At 44.5% G+C, this 25,248-nt stretch overlaps 1 protein-coding gene across 1 annotated transcript; it reads left to right on the top strand.

The window, feature by feature from the left end:
• The first annotated feature begins 225 nt into the window (after positions 1-225).
• On the top strand, positions 226-24,164 carry LOC123137283 (protein BONZAI 1). The gene is made up of 16 exons (XM_044556977.1): positions 226-631; positions 1,366-1,413; positions 18,917-19,062; positions 19,186-19,234; positions 19,966-20,022; positions 20,405-20,587; positions 20,735-20,869; positions 21,547-21,608; positions 21,757-21,862; positions 21,937-22,051; positions 22,156-22,232; positions 22,326-22,463; positions 22,704-22,868; positions 22,944-23,057; positions 23,242-23,338; positions 23,515-24,164. Exons 1-16 carry the CDS (start codon positions 485-487, stop codon positions 23,607-23,609), a joined length of 1,734 nt encoding a protein of 577 aa, XP_044412912.1. The 5' UTR covers positions 226-484; the 3' UTR covers positions 23,610-24,164.
• The last annotated feature ends 1,084 nt before the right edge of the window (positions 24,165-25,248 follow it).

The raw sequence follows: 25,248 nt of genomic DNA, 5'->3' as shown, positions 1-25,248 counted from the left end.
GTAGCTTAGCGGAGTTCTTCACGCACACACCAGAGTTCGAACCTTTCTTTGGGTCTGCGGGGCCCCGACTCTGACATCTTCCATTTGAAAGGGACACAAATAGCGGTACTTAAGGCCATAAAATAGCGAAAGCTGGTGCAGGTGTGTTGGATATGCTTGTTGCACTGAAGGGAGTTGGGATAGGATTCATTTCCAATTTAGTCGGACGTTAGTCACGTCCAGAAACATTTACCGATGAGCCGCCTTGAATGACTGAAACTGTCTGGACAACGTTTGAGAGGTCAACCAGGCGATCCGCGTTGAAGTTGCCATTAGCCGTCCGTTGTCCAAGTCTCCGCGTCGTCTCCACGAGACCAGGACTCCACTTGCTGTAGTTGGTACTGCTGCTACCATCCCATTACCACGCGCCTCTTTCTCTCCTCGCCGAGATCGATACACGGATAGATCTCGCCTCGCCGGCGAAGCGGAAGAGGAGAAGGACGCCATGGGGAACTGCTGCTCTGACGAGATGGGCGCCGGCCGCCACTCCGTCGGCCCCGCCGCCTCCTCCGCCGATGCCGCTTCCGCCGCTTCCGCCGCGGCTGATCGCTTCCTCCGCTCCCGCGGCGCCGGCGCGTCCACGCAGATCGAGGTACGGGGTCTAGGCACTGCTAGTCTGCTACATCTCCTGGTTCGACCTCGTTCGGTGGTGCTCTTGCGTGTGTATGGTGTGGGCTGAAGTGGTTTGTGCTTGCCGGGATCGGAATTCCCATTTGGCATAAGTCAGTTAATCCTACTCCACTAGCGCCCTTTTTTGGTGCCGTGTTCGCATTTTTGTTCTTGGGCGGGGGATTTCTGCAAAAAAAAAGAAGATGTTATACCATTTGCGTTATGCAATCTACAAGCTTACACTGAATATGCTAGGGTAAATGCGATGAATATGATTTACGACAGACTTGTACTTGCACTCTGCAATTTTCTGATGTTCTTCTAATCGAAGGCTTCACCAGTTTAAACCTACACTGAATGTTGCTATTGTGTTATGTAGGGTTGTCTATAATATACTGCATGGTGTACCTAAGGCCAGTGATAAACTGATAAGTGGGTCCCTACCTTGTTCGTGGGCTCCAGATTGGGATACTTTTAGCCATGGGGCAAAGCAGTAGATACATTTGTTTTAGTCATGTCATGGTATTTGGTATTGAATCCCGAACGTTCTTAAGTGTGTTTTGTGGGGGTGGAGAAACATGTCTGTTTTTATGTGTTGTTTTGGTTTATTGCTTAATCCATCAATTGTAGCAGTAGAATTTCAATTTCTGAATTGATCGGACCTGTTAACTTTTGCTGTATTATTTAACTTTGGCTCTATGTGACATGTTGAAATAGTTATCTCTCTCCGCATCAAATTTGGGCGATCAAGAATATTTCTTCAAGGTACACTTCTCTTTTGTTGTTCTCGCAATTGTGATTTTGCCCTGTCTGAAATTCTATTGTCATTGGCATCTCAATGTGTTGCTATGACATATCACATGTTGAATATTTGAAATGATTCGCTACTAAGTACCACTTGTATTCCATCTCTGGTTAGTTACATAGTAGGATATTGTATATCCACAACTGCAAATGTGCGCAAGTGCAACAATAAATTTACACTTGCAATTACATCGTACCATTGAAAGGGATGAAACGGTTTATTTGCCACTGCTAGCCTCAGTTTTCAAGAAAATGTTGAATTTATCCTCAAGGTGGAAAATGCTGACTTGTGGTAATAAAAGGACATGCCAAAGTATGACAATTGGCATCTTAAAAAACAGAGCTAGATGTACTTCATGGGTGAAGTGTAAATCCTCAAAATTTTAGCGGAAGTATGTTGATGTAGGGTGGAACCCTAATGGCCGATCTTTCATGAATTGAAGGGGTATTCCTCGAAGAACACGACGAACACGGGGAAGAACGGGGAGAAATCACAAGAGGAACACTCAAGAACAAGTCCAATCATACATCCACTAGACTAACAAACACATGGATCCACAAGGTACATGAACAATCAAAGGGAAAGATACAAGGTAGAGTTCATCCCAAATCCAAAGGAGATGGGGTCTTGATGATCTAGATAGATCCTTCCCACAAGGGGGTCTTGAATCCCTCGGGATCTTCTCACATGCTCACATGGAGGTCTTGAACTCCATGGGAGTGGTCTCTCTCTCTCTCTCTCAAGAAAAGAAGGTAAGGACCAAAGCTCAACTAAGATGAGCTATCATATTGCTAACCCTAGAAAGGAGGTGGAGGAGGTCTATTTATAGTCTAAGTCACGAAGGGGTAAGTGAGGGGGCGAAATGGGTACATGGGCCTCGGCCCAAGTCATGCACGCAGCCATGGTTCGGATGATCCGGGCGTCAGGGTCTGGGTGATCCGGCTTTGTCCGGGCTCATGCTGTTGTCTTCGGGCGCGTAGCCGGATCGTCCGGGCCAGGGGCCGGATCATCCGGGCGTCGGCCAGATCGTCCGGGAGGGGATCCGGATGATCCGGGCAAGTGCAGACTTGTACGTTCTTCGGTCTTCTTCCGTCTTCTCTTCCATGCTTCCCTCGTGGACGGTGTAATCGTACACATGCGCTCGCACTCCCTCTCATTAATGGTGAAGCTCCGGTAATACCTATGCATGCACACGAGAGGAGTGTCAAGTAGTATACTATCCTCAAAGGCGTCAAGTGAACACATGTAAAGGAGATGATTCACCTTTATGTATGTGAAGTAGAGGTCGCATGTGTCACTTGCCAAACAGAAACTTGACATGGTGATGTCCGTAGGATGCTCCACATCATTCCCTCCCCCTTGGGAAAGATCCGACCTCGGATTGAAAACCAAATCACCATGGGAAAGAGATGGCGTCGCCGTGTAGAAGTGGACGATCACCAAGTACTTGTCATCTTGAAGCTCGAAATAGGCACTCTCCAATGTCGCATCGTCTTGGGATTCCTTCAAAAGGAGCAAGGACGACAAACACTTGGAAAAACAAATGTGGTTAGCGTTAGTGCAAAACCAAGCATTCAAGTGGTGATTCACTGAACAAGTGTCATCATCAAGCATAGCATATGGTGTGACATAGGATTGTGGCATGGCATATAAAGCACATAATGTGAGCAAAATCAAGGTCATCATGGAAACAAGCATGTAAACGTGAGGTAGTGATGCAAATATGTGTGAAAAGAGAATAAGCATCTACCTCAAGTTCATAGTAAGCATGCATAAAACGCTCAAGAGATGGTCTATGGTATGCATATGGATAATTCACAACACCAAAGAAAATGAAGTGTCTAAACACATGGGGCAAGACAATCCAAGCATAATGTGCATATGGTGTAGTGAGATAGTGTGGCACTCAACGCAATGGAAGGAGCAAGTGTACATGGCATATGTGAAGAAATGACATTGTTGCAACCAAACATATGATAGGAGCAAGTAACCCACAAGTCGGATGCAACACACAAGGCATATATATCATGAGACATGGAAAGGTGAAAATGATAAGTCATAGCAAGATCTCTAACATGTGCGCAATCAAGTGGTCCAAGATGACCAAGAAGTCTCATGGTGCAAGCAACACAAGTAGTATGATCCACAATATCCATGCTCAAGAAGGATGTCACCTTGAAAGCGTGTCCTTGTGCATCCTTCACAATGCCGAAGCACAAGCAAATGCGGTGTAGAAGCGAGTCGTGGTAGAATGTATGAGGCTTGCTCTCAATAGTTCGAGTGGTCTAACTCATGTGAAGTAGAAGTTGAAATGAAGTCCAAGTATCCTACACATGCACAAAACAAAGCAAATAACATATGCGCATGGTAGATAAACACATCATCCATCATGATGGTTCTTTTCTCTTGCACATAACCATTAGTAGTAAAAGTGCATGCATAATATGATGCAACAATCTTAATGTTCATGGCACGAGGCATATGGTGCAAAGAGAGAAGACAAGCATGCTTCACAAGAAATATGTCAAAAATCTCCAAATATATGGTAGATAGCTATGGGGGCTATCTCATTAGCAAGACTTGTAGCATTGTTGCACTCAATACATGGAAAATCATCTAGCATGAAAGAGGTAACATATGGAGATATATGACAAGAAGCAATATGAATCATGTGCAAAGCATGGCAATAGTGGCTATCAACCGCATGAAATGAGCAAGTATGAATCATGGGTGATGCACTACACAAAGCAAACATATCAATCATGTCGTGTAAACTAGTGGAGTGAAGATGCAACTAGGGCAAATCATGGCAATCATGTCATGTGAGCAAATAGTAGGCATATGCAATGCACATGACATATCGCAAGCACGAACACAAAGCAATATCAAAGTATCATCATAGGCATGGGGTACAAAGCAAACATTGCAATAACAAGCAATATCTTCACGTAGCTTGCAATACACATACGAGCACTAGAATCATGAATCATGTGAGATGCAAAGCATGGGTAGCCAAAGCATGTCATCCAAATGGAAATGAGCATGTCATGCAAAGTGAACATGAAAGATGGGCCTAGAATATGTAATGGACAATAACCCATAACCATGTGAGGGCCATGTAGAAGAAATGCACGAAGTTCTTTCGCAATGTAAACGGTGTGAAAAACAATCCATGGGATCCCAAGTCATTGTTGCTCTCAAGAGCTCATTTCGATAACTCATGGGATTGCGAGGTTGACGAATATGTGTGATGACCTACACAAAAGAGACACAAACCAAAGAAAGTGTGTGCATGGTAAATGTACACATCATCCATCATGATGTATGTGCACGTGCGAGTTAGCACAAGATAAGCAATGCTCAAAGAAATTTGAGGCATGGTATAGGAACATGTCATCCATCATGAAAGAATAGTTGTTATGTATAACACGATGGGGACACATAGAGCGTGCAAGTATATGGCACAACAATAGCATTTTTATTCATGGGGAGCATATGGTGCACACACTTATTGAGATCATGCAATGGATGGGATGGATCAAAATGTCCCAACATGTATGAGGAAACTATGTGGGTCTCATGAGGAATAGCAGAAGCATAACATGGAGAAAATTGACAACATGGCAAACAATGCATGTCCGAAGCTAGGTGGTCATGTCATGGCATACGATTGAAATGATGCAAAGGGAGCATACCAATATCATCACAAGAGAAACAAATGTCAATAACCATGGGCTTGTCATCTATGCCATATGTGCAAATTGGGTTTATTTTGACGGCATATGCATAGTTGCTATGATGAGATTGCAAATATGACATATGGTTGATCTCATGCATAGCATATGACAAGTCAAGCGGATTGTCAAACATGATTTGACCGAGAGAATTATCACAAGAAATCGTATGCAACATGGCATCACAACTAATAGACTCCACATGGCAATCATCAAACTCATCATAAATGGGTAAATCATGGCATGGGGAAGTCGAACTAGCATTAAGCATGGCAATAGGTGGATCAACATCATGCAAGCAATCAATGTCAAGAATGTCCACTAGTGGGACAAGAGTATCACCTTCACCTATGTTACCTTTCTCATTCCACTCATGTGGTGTAGGTGAAGTGGTAAAGACCAAATCGTGGTCATCATCTTCATCTTGATGGAACCATGTGGGGGCACATCATAGTCCACCATGGCCATCGTCTTGTCCAAAGGAAGGACGAAGTCGTCGAGGATCGGGGCGTCATCGTATATGGGACCTACCACCAAATGAGAAGACACAATAAATGTAGTGGTTAAGTTGTTATAAGTGCAAATGGCCTCACAAGACCTATCAACTATCTCACTCTCTCTATGTGGTGGCTCACTCACTCCCTCAAAATAGGTGCACTCAAAGTCACATATGGTGGAATCACTCATCTCACTCAAGTGGTGGGGGTTGTGGCTCTCCTCACATGGGAATTGTGGCATCTCATCATATATGGGGATAGTGGTGAAGTCACTCTCACTCTCAATATGGTGACACAAGTCTCTCAACTCATCATCATAGGCCGCCATGGTCGAAGGGAAAATCCCGTGCTCAACCATCTTGTCACTGTCGCCGTGGATGAAGGCCGAAGATGGAAGCATCATCACTCTCGTCTCCAAAGATGGAAGCATCATCCTTGCTCGTCATTATGTCGCTGGCTTCCAAAGCATGTTCCTTGAAAGGCTCCGTAGTCGTAGTCGTCGCCGCACCGTCTTCAAAAAGAGTTGTGGTAGACTCGGCATCGTCAATGCCACAAAGAGGGATGGCGGTGAAGTCGAACTTGGGAGCGTCATCTTGGAGCTCGTCGGGGTTGGACATCTTGGTGGTACTATCCTCATGCTCGTTGTCGTGGAGCTTGGTCGCCGCGATGTGTGCTTCGGGTGGAGAAGCCTTGGTGAGTTCTTGTTGCGCCTTGAGAGCACCAATATAGACGTCGTCGAGAGACTCGTAGTTCTCGAGGAAGATAGTCTTGGAGATGTCGTTGTTCAAACCCATCATAAAGTGGAACTTCATCCAAATGGGGTTGTGCACGCTGGCTCGTCGCAAGGCTTTCTTCATCTCCTTGAAGTACTCGTCGATGGACTTGGATGGTGTTCTCCAATTGGCGAAGAAGATGTTCCGTGTAGGTGGAAGGCAAAAACTCTCGCCGCATAGCCTTCTTCGTCTTGGGCCAACTCATGTCGAAGCTCTTCGAAGGTGTGTGAAACCACCATGTCGACGCGTAGCCGTGGAAGTTATTTGTGGCGCACTTCACTTGATCTTCGGAGGGTACTTGATGTAGCTTGAGGTAGGCGTCCATCTTGCGCTCCCACTCGAGATACTCCTTGGGGTCTTGAGTCCCATAGAAAGGAATCTCGTGGTCATTGTCGAGGTCGCCGTAGTAGCTCGTGAAGTCGCGGACTTGAGCTTGGGGAGCTTCTCTTGAGCGTAATCTTGAGGTGATTGTCGGCAAAGATGCCGCGTATCCAAAGGCGAAGATGCCTTGAAGTCGCTTGGCGAAGATGCCAATGTAGATGGTGAAGTCGTTGAGCGATGGTTGGTATTGAGCTCTTGACCTTCACGTTCTTGCCGATGATGGTGTCGATGCCGATGTGACCTTGCCGGAGATGGTAGCTCGAAAGCATGTGCACTTGAGCGTCTTCTCGAAGATGATGAAGACCTCTTGCCGGTGTTGATGAGGGCTTTGAGCTCCTCCATTAGAGCATCCATCTTGGCGTCGATGAAGTTTTCCATGGCATCAAACTCGTCGTTGTTGTTGTAGACCGAAGAAGATGCGCTTTGCCTATCCATCACAAGACTCGAGCAAAAGTGAGTAGGAAATGAGATAAACAATACCAATATACCTTTTCCCAAAGTTGAGGATGTATCCCGTATCACTCAACATGAAATGACAGAATAGCGGAATTGGTACTGGACTTGTTCACTCGCACCTACAAAGTAAAGCTTATCGAGTGGCTTGGTTAGGACAAGTGGCACAAAATTCAAGCAAGTGTTAGTCAATTAAATCGATAATGTTGAGAAAGATTCTCAAAATTGCAATGTAAAGCAAATAGATCAATAGCTATGGTGGCACAAAGGAACACACACACAGATAGATAAGTGGGATCAACGCAAGCAAGGAATGAGCACAAAATGTGTTGCCACGCAAAAAGTTCTTGTTGCACGGATACTAGAGAGACAATAGCTCGATTGCTCAAATGGGCTAGATACGCTTGTGCACCAACCTATGTGAGAAAGTGTGCCGTCTTCAATCCCAAGTATGCTATGTATGGATACTCCAAGATGATATACTATGCAAAATGGCTCAATGCTATTTCTATTGCTTACAAGCTCTTTTGTATCTCCTCTTTTGCTTAGAAGCTTTTTCCTCTTTTTTTTGTATGCTTTTTCCACTATGCTTGATGCTCGAGCCAATATATGAGACAAGTATGTAAGATATGCATGGGAGAGACTTAATGGCACAATGATGATAGCAAGATGATTGCACGCTAAAACTAGCTATGCGGCGTAAGCGTATCACTATGCTTGATGCTCGAGCCAATATATGAGACAAGTATGTAAGATATGCATGGGAGAGACTTAATGGCACAATGATGATAGCAAGATGATTGCACGCTAAAACTAGCTATGCGGCGTAAGCGTATCACTATGGTGCACAATGAGCGTGGCCCGACAATTCTCAACTCGCTAGCCTCGGTGGGAAAGATACACAATAGGCTCGGGGCTATCAATGCAATGGCAAGGAAATGTACAATGATGTCGTCGAAGTTACCGTCGGTGGTTTCTTGTTTGTAAGCAAGGACGGATGATGATGAAGTGGACAATGTCGATGTCGAGTCCGTGGAGAAAATGAGTGGCGATGTCGAACCGCTCCTAATTAGCCGAAACACCTTAGGAAACGGGAAAATCACAACTCAATATCTCAAATGTCAAATGTCAAATGGTGGTAGCGGAAAGCGGTGCTGGTGTCAAAGTTGGCAATGCGGAAGTTGAGGTGGTGGTTAATGAAGAAGTAACTGTCCTTAAGTAGCCTAAACACCTTAGGAGACTCAAATCACAACTCAAACAACCACAAATGCAATGGGGATCAAAATGGGTTAAGTTGCAGAAGGCTATGGTGGTATTGCGGATGTTATGGTGGAGGGCCTAGGCAAAGATGCCAAAATGTCAAAATTTTAATGGATCAAATGATGGTGGTAGTATTTTTGTGGGATGGGGGATGTCAATAGCTATGAAACGAGCTAAAGAACATCGAAGTCGGACTCCGGATGAATTAGTTATGACCGAAACAAGATTTCAGCCGTGTCAGTTTTAGGGTTGCCCGGACATCTGGTAGTAGGTTCGGATGGTCCGGGTTCGTCAACTCGGGTACTGATTTTTGTGTGCGTGGGTTAGCTGGACGTCTGGAAGAGGGTCCAATTGATCCGGGTGATGTCCGGATGATCCGGGAGCACATCCGGATGATCCGGGCAGGTCAAACTGCTCGGGATTTCCTCTTCGGGACACGATTTGGGCGGAAACTTTTGATTTTGGAGGGTCAAAATTGATGTGAAAAGTATTTTTTTGGAGGGATTTCATGGTGGGGAGGTGGGGAAAGCCAAGATCCACTTGCTAAACAACAAAATCGTGGATCAAACACAACAAATCTCACAAGTGCCAACAAAATGCAAATTTTTTGGTGAGGCTATTTTTTGTGGGGATTTTCGAAATTGGGCAAGAAAACGAAGGAGAGGATTCCAAATTCGTGATCATCATGGCTCATAATACCAAGATGATGTAGGGTGGAACCCTAATGGCCGATCTTTCATGAATTGGAGGATTCCTCGAAGAACACGACGAACACGGGGAAGAACGGGGAGAAATCACAAGAGGAACACTCAAGAACAAGTCCAATCACACATCCACTAGACTAACAAACACATGGATCCACAAGGTACATGAACAATCAAAGGGAAAGATACAAGGTAGAGTTCATCCCAAATCCAAAGGAGATGGGGTCTTGATGATCTAGATAGATCCTTCCCACAAGGGGGTCTTGAATCCCTCGGGATCTTCTCACATGCTCACATGGAGGTCTTGAACTCCATGGGAGTGGTCTCTTTCTCTCTCTCTCTCTCTCTCTCAAGAAGAGAAGGTAAGGAGCAAAGCTCAACTAAGATGAGTTATCATATTGCTAACCCTAGAAAGGAGGTGGAGGAGGTCTATTTATAGTTAAGCCACGAAGGGATAAGTGAGGGGGCGAAATGGGTACACGGGCCTTGGCCCAAGTCACGCACGCAGACATGGTCCGGATGATCCGGGAGGTAGTCCGGATGATCCGTGTCGGGGGTCCGGATGATCTGGCTTCGTCCGGGCTCGTGTTGTTGTCTTCAGGCGTGTAGCCGGATCGTCCGGGCCAGAGGCTGATGATCCGGGCAGGTGCAGACTTGTCCATTCTTTGGTCTTCCTCCGTCTTCTCTTCCATGCTTCCCTCGCGGATGGTGTAGTCGTACACATGCGCTTGCTCTCTCTCGTTAATGGTGAGGCTCCGGTAATACCTATGCATGCACACAAGAGGAGTGTCAAGTAGTATACCATCCTCGAAGGGGTCAAGTGAACACGTGTAAAGGAGATGATTCACCTTTATGTATGTGAAGCAGAGGTCGAACGTGTCACTTGCCAAACGGACTCTTGACATGGTGATGTCCGTAGGATGCTCCGCATCATATGTCCATCTGTGTCCTGTACAAAAGTAGAAAATAATGGAGGGTTCAACACAACAACTGTGTCTAAACATTTTTTTCATGCATCACATAGATGGACATACTTTTCGCGCAAAATTTGCAGCTTCACACATGACACATTATTGCACTATGCATATCTTGGGAATTTTCATGTTTTTTTTTAAATTTTGAGAGCAGTATGGTCAGTAAGGGTTTATTTGATTTGCAGGATTTTTGGAGAATTTTCATAGGATTTCTTCCTACGGGATTTCTTCTTATGTATGCCATTCGTTTCATAGGAATGGGGGTACTAGATTTCTTATGATGGTGTCCATATTGGGCCAGTTCCTAAGGATTCTTAGTATTAGGTGCGACCTTATGGAAAATTCCTAAGAATTGGAGTGAAGAGGGCATCTTAATCTTTTACCCTTTCTAGTCCTTTATTTGGAATCCTGCAAACAGAATGAGCCCTAAGCCTGGACCATGGTCAAACTTGTTTGCGCAGGTCGAGTGTTCAACATTAACTATTTCACCTGTTTACAGTGTTAACATAGAAATCACACTGATTATAGTGGCAACTTTACAAGGAAAACCTGGTGATCTAACTACAAATGTATGTAAAACTTAAGGTACAGATTTAGTCAAGCTCGTTCACTTGTCACCAGAGTTAAAAAAAAACCCTATCCCCCATGTTTTCAGTGTTACCAGAGCAATTACATCCATTGATTACGAGTCGAAGGACTAGTCGAGACTAGTTGATGGACTAGTCTATGAGTCGCAACTGTGGTGTCGACTGCGAATCTCGTGTAGACTAATTCGATGAGTCGAGCTGTCGAGAGACTAGTCTACGACTAGTCTGGACTAGTCCTGCTGTCTGAGTCGCTCGACTCAAATTTGGGAGGGGGAAATTGGAGAGCGAGCTATGAGAACGAGCCGCCTGGACGAGGCCACCACCAGCACCTACTGACCCGCCGCCGGGACGGCGGATGGCGAAGCAAGGCGCGGCAGCCGGCCGGAGCTCGTGCTCGGGCGGCGGCCATGGCCGTGCCCCGTAGGCGCGTGTGGCCCTATGAGAGAGAGAGAGAGAGAGAGGAGAGGAGAGGAGAGGATGCACGCCGGTGGTTTGCGGGCTCGCCGGCGGCGGCGGTCGGAGGCGCGGGTCGCGCGCGCGTGCTTCTGTGCGTGATGACGCAGGTGGCGGCGACGGGATCGATCGGGAGCTAGGGTTACAGAGACTGGGATGGGAAGTAGGCTAAGTAGGCTGGCTACTTGGGCCCAAATGGGCCAGCTGGGGGTGGCGTGCTGAGCGGCACTGGGCTGGGCCTGGCGAGCGTTGGCGAGCAATGCTGGTTTTATTGTATATACTACTACATACTACACATACTGCTACTAGGTATTAGTAGTTGACTACTACAGTACTTTGTCGACTAGTCTAGCACTAGTCTAAGACTAGTCTGATTAGTCTATGAGTCTCAACCTCGGAATGACTCAACGACTCGTCGACTCGTAATCCTTGATTACATCACTTCCAAGATCCAATGGTAATTTATACTACCAGCAAACGCTAGTGGTATATGTACAATTCCCCTAATAAAATAAGGTGAAATTATTAGACCTTTTACAAACCCATGCGATATTTAGATGATGGACTATAGAGAAGAGTGACATGTTACTTATAAGCAGCCTTTAACAAAGCAACACTGCACTGCTCTCAAAGTTCAAGAAGGCGCTGGGCGTTACTTATGCGTTTTGTGACCTACTTGCGCACAACCCGCTTATGCGTCGCCTAGGCGCGCCTAGGCGTTTCCACTGTAGCATGAAGAAACAAGGTAGATGGGCTGATCTGGCCCATTAAACCACTGGCCCATCTATTCAATTCTCCTACTAAAGCCTCCCATACGTGCACAGTCGACAGAAAATTAGGGATCCACCTCACGCCGCCTCTCTCCTTCCTCTCTCCCTTGCTGCACATGGGAACCAGTCAGCCAGTGAAGCTCGATTTCTCGCCGGAGATGCTTGATCCCTCGCCGGAATCAGTCGATTTCTCACCGGAAATGTTTGATCTCTCGCCGGAATCAGTTGATTTGTTGCTGGATTGGTTGAATCCTCGTCGGGGAGGATGGATCTTTGCTGGGGAGGTCAAATCCTGGCTGGGGAGATTGATTTCCTGCCTGAGAAACACGATTTCTTGCCGGAGGACCTTTCTGGGCGCTTTTCTGAGCGCCTAGGTCCAAAGCGAGGCGCTATGCCAGCGCCCAGAGCTTAAGCGCGCCTAGGCGAGCGCCTAGTAGCGCCTTCTTGAACAGTGACTGCTCTAAGATATCACTTAATGCTAGCCCGCTCTTCAAAGAAAATACATAGCCCCCAAATATCAAGTTCTTTAAGATTCCTTCATATGCTGCTATAGTTATGTGTCTATACAGATCCCTTTAGGAGGAGCATTGGGCAAAGTTCGCATGTATATTGAAGAATGCTATTGTCATGTGGGGCATCCCGTATAGGCGTAGGGGGAAGCCAGCGAGCCAGGTTAGGGCTGTCAGCCGATCTAATCAGGGATTCAATCCTAGTTAATTAAAGGAAGTAATAATCACTTTTGGAGAGTCCTAGTTGTGTACTTATAGGAATCAGCGGTCACTATTAGGAAAGCATAAAAGAATTTTACCGTTAACAAACCTCGCTGTCCCCGCGAGGCCGCAACACCTCCAGGTTACGGAATAGTCCTGCTCAACTAGGGCTCTTGCAATTTGATATCAGCCTCCATGTCTGGTCGAGGGGAAAAGGCTGACCCTACCGGATGCCGCTGCACCCTGGGTACAAGACCTTGCAACCATCCAGCAATAGGGTGTCAGTACTAGCGCACTAACCGTAGTCAGGAAGCAGAGGACAGGGAGGAGCATCGCCAAGAAGAAGACAGAAGAAGCGAGCGGGTGATTCAAATGGCGAGTTGGGCCGCAAGCGTTGACTGGGTGTTGGGCCGTGGGCCGGCTCGGTCTTGTAAACGAACCGTGCATATATAAGCAACGGTCGACTACTGTAGCAAGTCATCGAGAAAATGAAATCAGTTCTGAACCTCTCGTTCACTCTTATCCCCTTTGCTACCTTCTCCTACATTCCGACCCCTTCCCTGATCTAGATCCTCTTCTCCGGTTCCGATTCGGTCGCCGGCGAAACCCAGCTGCCCCTAGGGCGTGCCAATCTGGTATCAGAGCCGCCGCTCCGCTCGTGCTCAATTTTTTTCCTGAATCGTACCCAGCAAATCCGAGGCGAAGGTCGCGGATCCCCTCAGGTTGATCTGCATAATTCCCGACCTGAGGTGGGTTGATTTGGGGGGAACGAGTCGCGACCACGCCGACATTCAAGCTGAACCCGCAGACGCGCTTCCTCGCGGATGAGATGGAAGCACTGCAGGAGCGGATGTTGCTGGAGTTCGCCGATCTGCACGCGGCGCAGAGCAAGCTCACGGTCGTCGACGGCATCAGCGCACAGCTCGAGGCTCTCGACGCCAAGCTCACCGAGCAATCTGCCCGCATCGACCAGGTTCAGATGAAGGTGAATCTCTCGTGCGACACCCTGGGAAACGTTCAGCAAGAGCAAGCGCATGCCGCGCAACTGGGGAAGCAGCCGATGCCTCAAGGATTTGGAGAGAGTTCATCCCTAACCGCATCAGAGGTGTCGAACGGTATACTGGGCGCCATGCCGGGTCTGCCACCTCGAGCACCTCAGCGTTTCTCTCAGGTACAAAATCCACCACCACCAATAGATCTCACTGCACTGCATGGGGCTGAGGATCAGTCGTAAAGACGACAGTGGATGCCCAAGATGGATTTCCCTAGGTTTGATGGCACAGATGTCCGAATTTGGCTCGACAAGTGAAGCATTTTTTCGCCTGTACCACATTCCGGACAATTTCAGAGTTACATCTGCTTCTCTATACTTAACTGACAATGCAGCGCACTGGTATCAAGCGTTCAAACAGCAGAGTGCCTTCCACACTTGGGAACAGTTCTGTGTTGCTGTTCTGCAAGAATTTGATGTCAATATCCACAGGGAAAGGATGAAGGAGTTGATGTTGCTTAAGCAAGGGGGTATGGTGGAGGAATACAAGCAACAGTTTCAGCAATTGGTATATCATATCAGGCCCTACGAGCCCACCATCAGCAACACTTTTCTGGTCACTCGTTTTGTTATGGGGCTGAAGGAGGAGCTGCGTTCAGTTGTAGAAATGCAATTGCCAGCAACAGTTCAGTTGGCAGCTATGTATGCTGTAGTACAAGAAGGGCTGCTACATCAACAGAAGTCTCTCAAGTCCACATATCCAAAATATACAGTTCCCAGGAATGATAATAAACAACATATTGCTCTTTGGAAGGCTAGGCAGCTGAAAGAGCATCGACGTGCAAATGAGCTGTGTTATGGGTGTGGAGAGAAATATGTGCCAGGTCATGCATGTGAACCACCAGTTGCTCCTGCAGCCCAGTTGACAGCAGCAGAGTTAGTGGATCCTCATGAAATTATATCAGATGCAGTGTTAGATGCACTGGTGGACAACTATCAGGAGGAATGTGCTACAATTTCTGACACAACTCTGTCTGGAGCATCACATCCCAAAACCATACAGCTGAGAGCACTGAGGAAACCAAGTTGTGCTGATACACATTGATTCAGGAAGTACTCACACCTTTGTGGACCAAGCACTGTCGGACAGAGTTTCAGTACCTGCACAAAAAATGCATAGACCCATGCAAGTGAAAATGGCAAATGGAGGACTGGTAGAATGTACCAAATTTGTTCCTAAACTGACTTGGTGGACTCAGGGACACAATTTTTCCAGTGCCATGCAAGTGCTTCCTCTAGGAGGCTATGATATTATATTAGGCATGGATTGGTTGGAACAGTGGGGTGTGGTGCAGTGTCACTGGGCTGAGAAGTGGATTCAGTTTGAATATCAACAGCAAACTGTGAGGTTGCAAGGAGTAATACCTGCTAAGGCAGAGCCAATTAAGGAAGTTTCTAGGGAACAACTAAAGAAATGGGAAAAAGGGAATGACATATGGGCAACAACTATGCTACATCATATTGTAGTTAGCCCTCAATCTCAAAGACCTGAGGAAGTTCAACAAGTTCTGCAAGCAAACAAAGCTGTTTTCAGTGATCCCAAAACCCTACCTCCACAGAGGGATTTTGATCATGAAATACGCCATATAGATACTCACCACAACAAAAGGATGAGATAGGACGGCAAGTAGCTAAAATGCTACAGTCAGGGCTCGTTACACCCAATTTAAGTCCTTTTGCATCTCCTGTGCTACTGGTCAAGAAAAAGGATGGGACCTGGAGATTTTGTGTGGACTAGAGGAGATTGAATGAACTTTTGGATGAGCTAGGAGGGGCTAAATGGTTTTCCAAACTGGACCTCAGGTCAGGGACCATCAAATTCGAATGGCAGAAGCAGATGAATTTAAAACAACTTTTAAAACCCACAATGGCCAGTACCAGTTCAAGGTGGTGCCATTTGGATTGTCCACAGCTCCTGCTACCTTTCAGTGCTTCATGAATTACATATTTAAAGGCTCTAACAGGAGATTTGTGTTAATATTCATGGATGATATCTTGGTTTTCTGTGGAACATTAGAAGAACATATCACTCATTTGCAGTCAGTATTTGATACACTGAAGTAAAACAAATTGTCTGTGAAGGAAAGCAAATGCTCTTTTGCACAACAGTCTATGGAGTATTTGGGTCATATAATTTTTGACAGAGTGAGTACTGATCCTGCAAAAACTGCTGCAATGTTGGACTGGCCAACTCGCACCAATGTGACTGAACTGAGGGGCTTTCTGAGTCTCACTGGATATTACAGAAAGTTTGTGCAGAACTATGGTCTGCTGGCAAAGCCACTCACAACATTGCTCAAGAAAGCAGTCCTTCCAGTGGTCAGAAGCTGCTGAAACAACATTTCAGTTACTCAAACAAGCTATGGCCACAACACCTATGTTGGCACTGCCAGATTTCACCAAAACTTTGTTGCCAGAAGCTTGCAACACTGGCATTGGTGCAGTACTCACACAAGCAGGACACCCTGTAGCTTACTACAACAAAGCTCTGGGAGTGAACAGTCAAAAGGTGTCCATATATGAGAAAGAATTTTTGGCTATAATGATGGCCATTGACAGATGGAGATCTTACCTGTCCAGTGCTCCATTTGTGATCAAAACAGACCACCAGAGTTTGTGCCACCTGGGAGGCCAGAACTTAACATCTGATCTACAAAGAAAAGCAATGACAAAGCTAGTGGGACTAGATTTCTCTATTCAATACAAAAGAGGTTTGGAAAATACAGCTGCAGATGCCTTGTCTAGAGTGGCACACCTATTTTCAGTACAAGCACTGTCTACCAGCAAGCCTGTGTGGGTCCAAGAGGTCTTGAACTCTTACACTGTTGATCCTGCTGCTCAGGAAATGCTCACCAAATTGGCTCTGGACAGTCAAGCTTGTCCTGGGTTTCAGCTTCAGGAGGGCCTCATTAAACAGGAAGGAAAAATATGGGTGGGAGCTAGTACTGGGCTTCAGACCAAGCTAATCCAATCTTTCCACTCCTCTCCCATAGGAGGTCACTCTGGTATGTTGTCAACTTATCACAAGGTGAAACAACTATTCAGTTGGATTGGTCTCAAGAAAGATGTGGAAAATTTTGTGAAGCAATGCAATGTTTGTAAGCAAGCAAAACATGAACACTGCAGAGTGCCTGGTTTGCTCCAACCTTTACGTGTGCCTGATGGTCCTTGGCAAGCAATCAGCATGGATTTTATTGAGGGTTTGCCCAAATCAGAAGGGTACAATGCAATTCTAGTGGTTGTTGACCGTTTTACCAAAGAAAGTCACTTCTTACCACTGAAACATCCATTCACAGCAGCATCAGCGGCAAGTGTTTTCCTCAACACTGTGGTCAGACCGCATGGGCTACCTCTGTTTATAGTTTCAGATAGACAAAATATTCAGCAGTGCCATTTGGAAAGAATTGTTCAGAATTTGGGGCACTGAGTTGCAGATGAGCACAACATATCACCCTCAAACAGATGGGCAAACAGAGAGAGTAAATCAGTGTCTAGAAATGTATCTCAGGTGTGTTGTACATGCTTCACCAACTAAGTGGGTCGCATGGCTACCTCAAGCAGAGTTCTGGTACAACACCACCTACCACTCTTGTCTGGGTTGCACTCCTTATAAAGCTTTATATGGATATGAGCCACATGTGGGAAAACTGTACAGTCAAACTCAGTCTCACAATACTGAAGTACAGCATTGGTTGTCTATACATACTGAACACACACCAGCAATAAAGGAACAGTTAGCTAGAGCACAGAGCAAGTACAAGCAGTTTGCAGATCGTAAGAGGACTGACAGACAGTTCACTGAAGGGGAGATGGTCTATTTGCGACTGCAACCGTATGCCCAATCGTCTGTGGTCAATCGTCCCTGCCCTAAACTGGCCATGAAATACTTTGGTCCCTTCAAGATTCTCCCCAAGATCGGTCAAGCAACTTACAGACTGGAATTGCCGCGCGGAAGCTTGGTTCATCCGGTCTTTCATGTCTCTCAATTGAAAGAGCACGTGCCTGACCACACCCCAGTGTTCACTACTCTGCCAATGCCATTGGACTTGTCTGATCCTGATATGCAGCCAGAGGAGATCATTGATCGTCGCTTGGTCAAGAAAGGCAATGCCGCTCATCAACAAGTGCTGATCAATTGGACAAAGTTTCCTACAACTGAAGCTACGTGGGAAGACTACCAAGTACTCCGTTCCAGGTACCCGACTGCACCAGCATGGGGACAAGCTGGTTCTCCAGAGGAGGGTACTGTCAGTACTAGCGCACTGACCACAGTCAGGAAGCAGAGGACAGGGAGGAGCATCGCCAAGAAGAAGACAAAAGAAGCGAGCGGGTGATTCAAATGGCGAGTTGGGCCGCAAGTATTGAGTGGGTGTTGGGCCGTGGGCCGGCCCGGTCTTGTAAACGAACCGTGCATATATAAGCAACGGTCCGTGCATATATAAGCAACGGTCGACTACTGTAGCAAGTCATCGAGAAAATGAAATCAGTTCTGAACCTCTCGTTCGCTCTTATCCCCTTTGCTACCTTCTCCTACCTTCCGACTCCTTCCCTGATCTAGATCCTCTTCTCCAGTTCCGATCCGGTCGCCGGCGAAACCCAGCCGCCCCTAGGGCGTGACATAGGGGCAAGCACTCGCGACCATCCATGAGCAGCTTCGAGACATGTCGACTCAGATGGTGGTCGGCTGTGATACCAAATGTTGTGAACCTTGATTCACAAAGGGTGAAAGGGATAACTACTGGGCTGAAGATACCCAGCTGGCATGGCTGCGAGGGATTGGGTAGACAGTGCATGCAACTAGACTTAGATAACTTGGGAGAATAGATTGATTGTTCTTGCTTGCCTCCAATGTGAATGCATATGTCATCCTTATATATGCTGAGGCCCTTGACCTCTCCTAATACAACTAGACTTAGATATTTCCTTATACAATTGGACTCTTTCTTAATCTTATACTTTACTAGTGGACTCTTAGGATACTTCTCTCTCATGGACTCCTCCCATGCTGCTACTCTTGCCTTGATACTGTGGACCCATGTCCAGAACAAATCTATTCTATCATATTATCTCATCCAACTTTGTGTTACACTTCTCAATCTCCCTCTTTCTTTTGCAGAGCAATCCCATAGTCGTTGTGTATTCAAGCAATGATGGAGCACTTGAAGAAATTGGGCGCACTGAAGTTATTGTAAATTCATCGAGCCCGTCATGGAATGCAAAGATCATTTTGCAATACCAGTTTGAAGTTCTTCAGCCATTGGTGTAAGATTCCACTGTTCACTAAATCACTTCAATTCTCCCTTGTTTCTATCTTAGACTACAAGTGTTAAGAATGAATTTTACATCTTGTCAATCCTCGGTTATAACAGATATATTTCCTCACAGGTTTCATATTTATGATATTGATCCGCAGTTTCATGAAGTCGGTGAAAAGGTAATTATGTTTTGTCATTTTTTCATTTTTCTTCTCAAAATACTCGTACCGATGATTTTCTGCTAGAGAAAGCCTTCGATGTGAAAGTTGACATTTCATGACAACTTTACTTTTTTGCACTGTCCCAAATTGGATTATGTAGCAGTAGGCTTAGTTAATTTTTATTTATAACGGTGTAAATTATACAAAAAGAAATATTTGATTGTTCCGTGGTTTTTAGTCTGTTGGTTACTGAAGTTCTCTAGAAACCACAGAGTATCTTAAAATTGTGATTCTGCTAGATTTCCCAAATCCCAAAATAGAAGAAAGATATCTGTACTATGTTCTGATAACTGTCAGTTCATTTTATTTGTTTCTTCACTTTATTCCTTTTTTTCTACCATTTCTTTTTGCTGATATGAACAACCCTAATCTACATTCCATCAAGGTTTTTGAGTCGCGACTTGGCGAGTCGCCGCGAGCCCTGCGGCTCGGCGTATAGTCGACGAAAGTCGCTGTATAGTCGCCATAAGTCGCTGTATAGTCGCGAGTCGCCCTGATTTTTGGAAAACGACTTGGCGATTAGTCGGCGACTATACAGTGACTAATCAGCGACTCAAAAACCATGCATCCCATTGCACACACTTAGTTTTGGCAAGGATACTGGCAAATATGATATCTTGGAAAGTCTTCTCTCATTCCTCCTTTCATCTGTCACTACAGTTCTAATGTTAGCCTGCCCTGAAATGCAGATGCTTAAACTGGAGGAGCAACAGTTTCTTGGAGAAGCCATCTGTAATTTATCCGATGTATGTTTACTATGGTTAAATCATTGCTGCTTTTCATGGCTATTGTTTCTTTCCTTGACTAAATACTTAAGTGCACAAAACATACTTGTGTTGAGGAAAGAGTAACTATTTTGGACCTTCTGCAATGAATACGTCAAACTGTGCTGTAAAACTTAAAATAAGTGGTGAAGGGAGGAAAGGACAAAGTAAGAAATCCTGCTTGTATTAACCTGGTGGCCAAGTTTATCTTATCATCCGGATTTTCAGCTCTAGAACTGGTTGGTAGTTCCAGTTCCACGACATATTATCCTAGGTTCATCATAAACATACTGTTTTGTGGTTGCAAAGTAGTGTGGCCAGCACTTGCATATTTTGTTTCTTGAGATCAAAGTTGATTTTGTAGGTTATCACCAAACAGAATAGATTGTTCACCCTAAAGCTTGGTGTTTCTGAGCACAACTTACCAAATCGTAGTAAATTTGGTGAGTTAACTGTTCATGCCGAAGAAAGTGCTGGTTCAAAAGCATTAATGGAAATGGTATTCCACTGTTCAGATCTTGAAATCAAGGATCTTCTTTCAAAAAGTGTAAGTTTATGTTTTCATCTTTTGCTGGGTACTTGTTTTACTGTTGTTGCACTTGCAATTTGGTGAATGGCTATCTATGCTTTTGCATGTGGATTGTTGGTTGCAGAAGAAAATAGTTTTTCACTTTTCTAATCATGCTTATTACAGGATCCTTTCTTGCTAATATCCAGAATGTCAGAGAACGGAACACCTGTTCCAATTTGCAAGACAGAAGTAAGGAAGAATGATCTCAATCCTAAGTGGAAGCCAGTGATTATGAGTCTCCAACAGGTCGGAAGTAAGGCATGAGATCTTTCCACTTCCATTTTCTTTTGTACTTTCTGCTTAGGGTGCAATTAGAGCTTATATATACGAACTTTCATGCCCCTCGAGTCAGCATTGCGTATATGTTTATTTGAAGTTTTGAACCACTAGCTGGTGGTGTTAGTTCTTTGCAAGCGCATGGGCGGTGATAAGGATTGGCTTGACAAGTTCAGGAAACTCAGAAAATTCAGAAGATTCAAAACTCGCTTAGATTAGCTACAGGAGTTCTTGCCGGCATGCGAACAGCGGCGGCTTAGGGAAACCCTAGCAAAATAACATGCCCTTACCACCCTAAATCTAGGCTTATGTAGTCAGAAGGTCGCATGTGAAAAGTAAAGCAACAAAAAGTAAAAGAAGACGGTAGAAGGGCGCAGAGCTTGACAACGACGAGTAGCCCAAAATTGTAATTTAAATGGAGTCGTCCAATGTGGAATCGATGGCTGAGCTTCACTGGAGCATGCATGAAGCGGTAAGTTAGGTAGCCAGCCTTAGATCTTCATCAGCCGGCTCCCTTTGAAAGATAACGCTTCGACAGGCGTCACAGGCGGCTGCTCTAAAATGAATAAAGAAAAAATCCACTTTCTTTGTTGCCTAATGGCTTTTGTATGTGTCTAATCCCTCTGTATTTCTTTTCTCGTGGCTGTATTATGTTTCAGGAGAATCCCCTCATGATAGAATGCTTCAACTTCAGTAGCAATGGCAAACATGACCTAGTTGGGTAATTGTCCCCTTTTGTAACTCAACATGCTACCTGCACTCGCTTTTGTTGTTTATTAGTTGTTAGCATGTAATGGTGCCTTATAGCCTATGCCATTAATTCTCAAATTCATGTTTTTTCTGATTAGATACCCTTTGTAATTTGACAGCAAGATGGTAAAATCAATCGCCGAATTGGAAAACATGTACCATAGTGGGAATGGTGAAAATTTCTTTGTTCCTGCCAGCAATGCACATGATTGTCATAGTAACGAGGTAATATTTTTCTTCTTCTGTAGAACCTCTGCAAGTGTTATACTGTATTAACCGAATTTTATTCTGACATGCAGGTATTGAAGAGCCAGGTATATGTGGAGAAATATCTTGAGAACAGTAGACATACTTTTATCGATTATATTTCTGCTGGGTGTCAATTGAATTTGATGGTAGCCATCGACTACACAGGTATGCACGGATGTGCTACTGCAAGCTGGCCTTGCTCAATTCTCATTAACTAGTTTGTAACAGCACACTTCCTATTTTTTACTGTCAATGTTTATGCTTTATAGCTTCAAATGGAAACCCTCGGCTTCCAGATTCCTTGCATTATATTGACCCCTCCGGACGGCCAAATGCATATCAAAGAGTGGGCAACTGATTTACCATTCTAGTTTTGTATTCTGATGAACCTTTGAGCACAAATTGATATTAGGTTCTTCCTTTGCTGTTTTTGTGGCAGGTAATACTGGAGATTGGAGATATACTACAGTACTATGATCCAGCTAAGCGTATCCCCTCTTGGGGCTATGGAGCAAGACCTATTGACGGTCCTGTTTCACACTGTTTCAACTTAAATGGCAGCACTTATCAGCCTGAGGTATTTTACATTATTTCCAACATTTGAATGGAGTATCGTCTTCAGATGAAGAATTTGTGTGCTTTCTCTGGAAAGCTAATTGAGAATCCGCTTTTTCACCTATCTTAGTTAAGTTTAGTGAACTTGTTTGTATTTGCAAAATGAATGAACCCTTGTGCCGCATTCTCCTCTCTTTTTTGGGTGTCTTCTTAAGGTTTAAGCTTCCATTTATTCATAGCCTACCCACATAATCTTCCTCAGGTTGAGGGAATACAGGGAATTATGTCAGCTTATACCAGTGCGCTACGCAATGTGTCATTGGCTGGTCCTACACTCTTTGGTCCTCTACTTAGCACCGCTACAGCAATAGCAAGCCAATCCCTTACAAGCAACCAACAGAAATACTTTATTTTGTTAATAGTGACGGTATGTAATACCTCTAGGCCCATCTTTAAAAACTGCACCATGTTTTTCGTTCTTACCCGTTAATCTTTTGTCCAGGATGGTGTAGTGACTGATTTTCAGGAGACTATTGATGCAATCATAAAGGCATCCGATTTTCCTTTGTCCATCATTGTTGTTGGAGTTGGTGGGGCTGACTTCAAGGAAATGGAGGTAATGGGACTGGACAAGTTTTCACAGTTTTATTTGTGTAAATTCATTTGTATATTTCCTTTTAGACATAAAAGTGGAATGCTAAAGTAACAGTTCTGTACCAATTGGAAGGGTCTACTACTGACATAACCCTAATCACTGAAAAGTAGATAAAATCAGACGACAATATTCTTTCACTGTGCAGTTTCTGGATCCAAATAAAGGGGGAAGATTGGAAAGCTCAACGGGGAGAGTTGCATCAAGGGATGTGATACAGTTCGCCCCAATGAAAGATGTGCATGGTATGTGTTTTAGTAAAGCTGTGTTCGATGTAGTTTTGGCATTAGAGGACAGATCATTCTGTTTTCATGCATCTTGCCATCTGTATAATATTTATTCGCTGTCTCCTGCATATGATTTTGCTTTCTTGACCTTCACTTAGAAAATAAAGGAATGTGATAATCCATCGTATTTCCAGGTACCGGGATATCCATAGTTCAGTCACTTCTTGCTGAAATACCTGGGCAGTTCATGACTTACATGAGAACAAGAGAAATTCAAGCAATTAGTTAATACAAGATTACATCTGGCGGCAAGTCTTTAGAAGATATCCTTCGAATGTTCTTTGTTACTACTATAATTTAGCGATTCAGCCACATCATTGTGCAAATTTTAAGCCTTGGTTGTGAAAAGAAGCAACAAGATGGATTCTGAAGATGTTGAAGACAAAAGAGATCGATCTCATGTGATTATAGCCTGGATCAAATATCAATGGCATATTCTCCATGCTGGTTGCTGCTTATCTGGAGATCCTAACCTGGATCAAATATCATTTTTCACACTCTCCATGCTATTTTATTGCTTGTCAAGTCTACCATGCCCATGCGGGTTCAGGGTGGTTTGTGTCGAGGCAAGTAACTGCCAAGGTACTGCAGCTTGAAGATTGTTGTTTCAGAAAACCCATCTAAAATTCTGAATTGTGTATGATCTGCATACAGGCTCAAACAAGATGTTCAATGTTTAGTTCCCGTTTTTGTTCTGGTTGTGAGTTGAGATTCTACAAGCTCCGTTTGGTCCTGTTTGTATTGTCATATACTGATGTGTTAATATAGTTTGTGCCGTTTATTACCCTTGTGGACTAAAGCATTTCCTCATGTGTGTTCTAGTACTTGGCTAGAGTGTTGCTTGACAATAAATGAGGTCACTATGATACAAGCTATGATACTATGCACTGTGGAGGTTGTAAGCATTGGTGATAGAGGCGGATGTTTTGATGAGAGGTAGCTATCGTTTTCGGTGAAAGTTGGCTTTGACGATCCGACAACAAACATGTGAAGACGTCGCGCCTTAGTAATTGTTAAAGTACAATTAAAGCAACTTCGAGAGGTTATTGACCATGCCACATCATGATCAATATGACCACATGGGTCTATTTTCTGCATGCAAACGAAGAACATGTAAGAAACTGATATTGCAATTTGAATATTGCGAATTTAAGAGGAAAGCTTTACTAATCAAGTGGGGTTCTGTGATGTCTTAGTCTGATCGTTGAACACATCTCGTCGTTAAACATAAACGAAGGACGTGAGTTGCAGCTATGATGAATTTAATCCAAACAAAACCCAAGTCTAAAATGACGCCCTAAGGGCTGCACAAATAGGAAGGTAGAGGGGAATTTCATCCACACTTGGCAAGATGGGACTAATTTCCATCCTATGTCGTTTTCCCCTATTAATACCGACTCTAAAAACAGGCTACTAAGTGTATTTCGAAATTACATGGGCCTGGCCCAAAAATAAGGTGACGCAACACCTATATTAAACTATGGACGTAATTTATGAAATGCCATCTTGTATATTTCATCTATGTACTTGTATGTCATCATTGTGGCTCAAAAGTGCTAAAAACTCCACCAAAAACTCCGTTTTTGTTCCCCTTGCGCGCGCCATTATCTCCATGCTTGATCATGCTCCAATGTTCATCCTTCTTGTCCATGTTGACCCTTCATTTGCAAGCAAAATAAACGTTCAATTTAGGCAACATCATATTCTCATTAACATTGGAATCGTTACCAAGAAACAAAAGTACCTAGTAATTTAATTGGCATGCGCGAGCTCTAGTAATTGGTCCAGTATGTGTAGCAGCAGGGTTTGTGGGTGTAACTATATTAGTGATTTCCTCCTCATCTCTCCTTGAATTGAAGTCGTCCTCA

Source organism: Triticum aestivum, chromosome 6B (assembly GCF_018294505.1).
Source record: "Triticum aestivum cultivar Chinese Spring chromosome 6B, IWGSC CS RefSeq v2.1, whole genome shotgun sequence".
NCBI classification, from domain to species: Eukaryota; Viridiplantae; Streptophyta; class Magnoliopsida; order Poales; family Poaceae; genus Triticum; species Triticum aestivum.
Note: the sequence above shows the minus strand (reverse complement) of the source record. Positions and strands in the feature narration are given on the sequence as shown.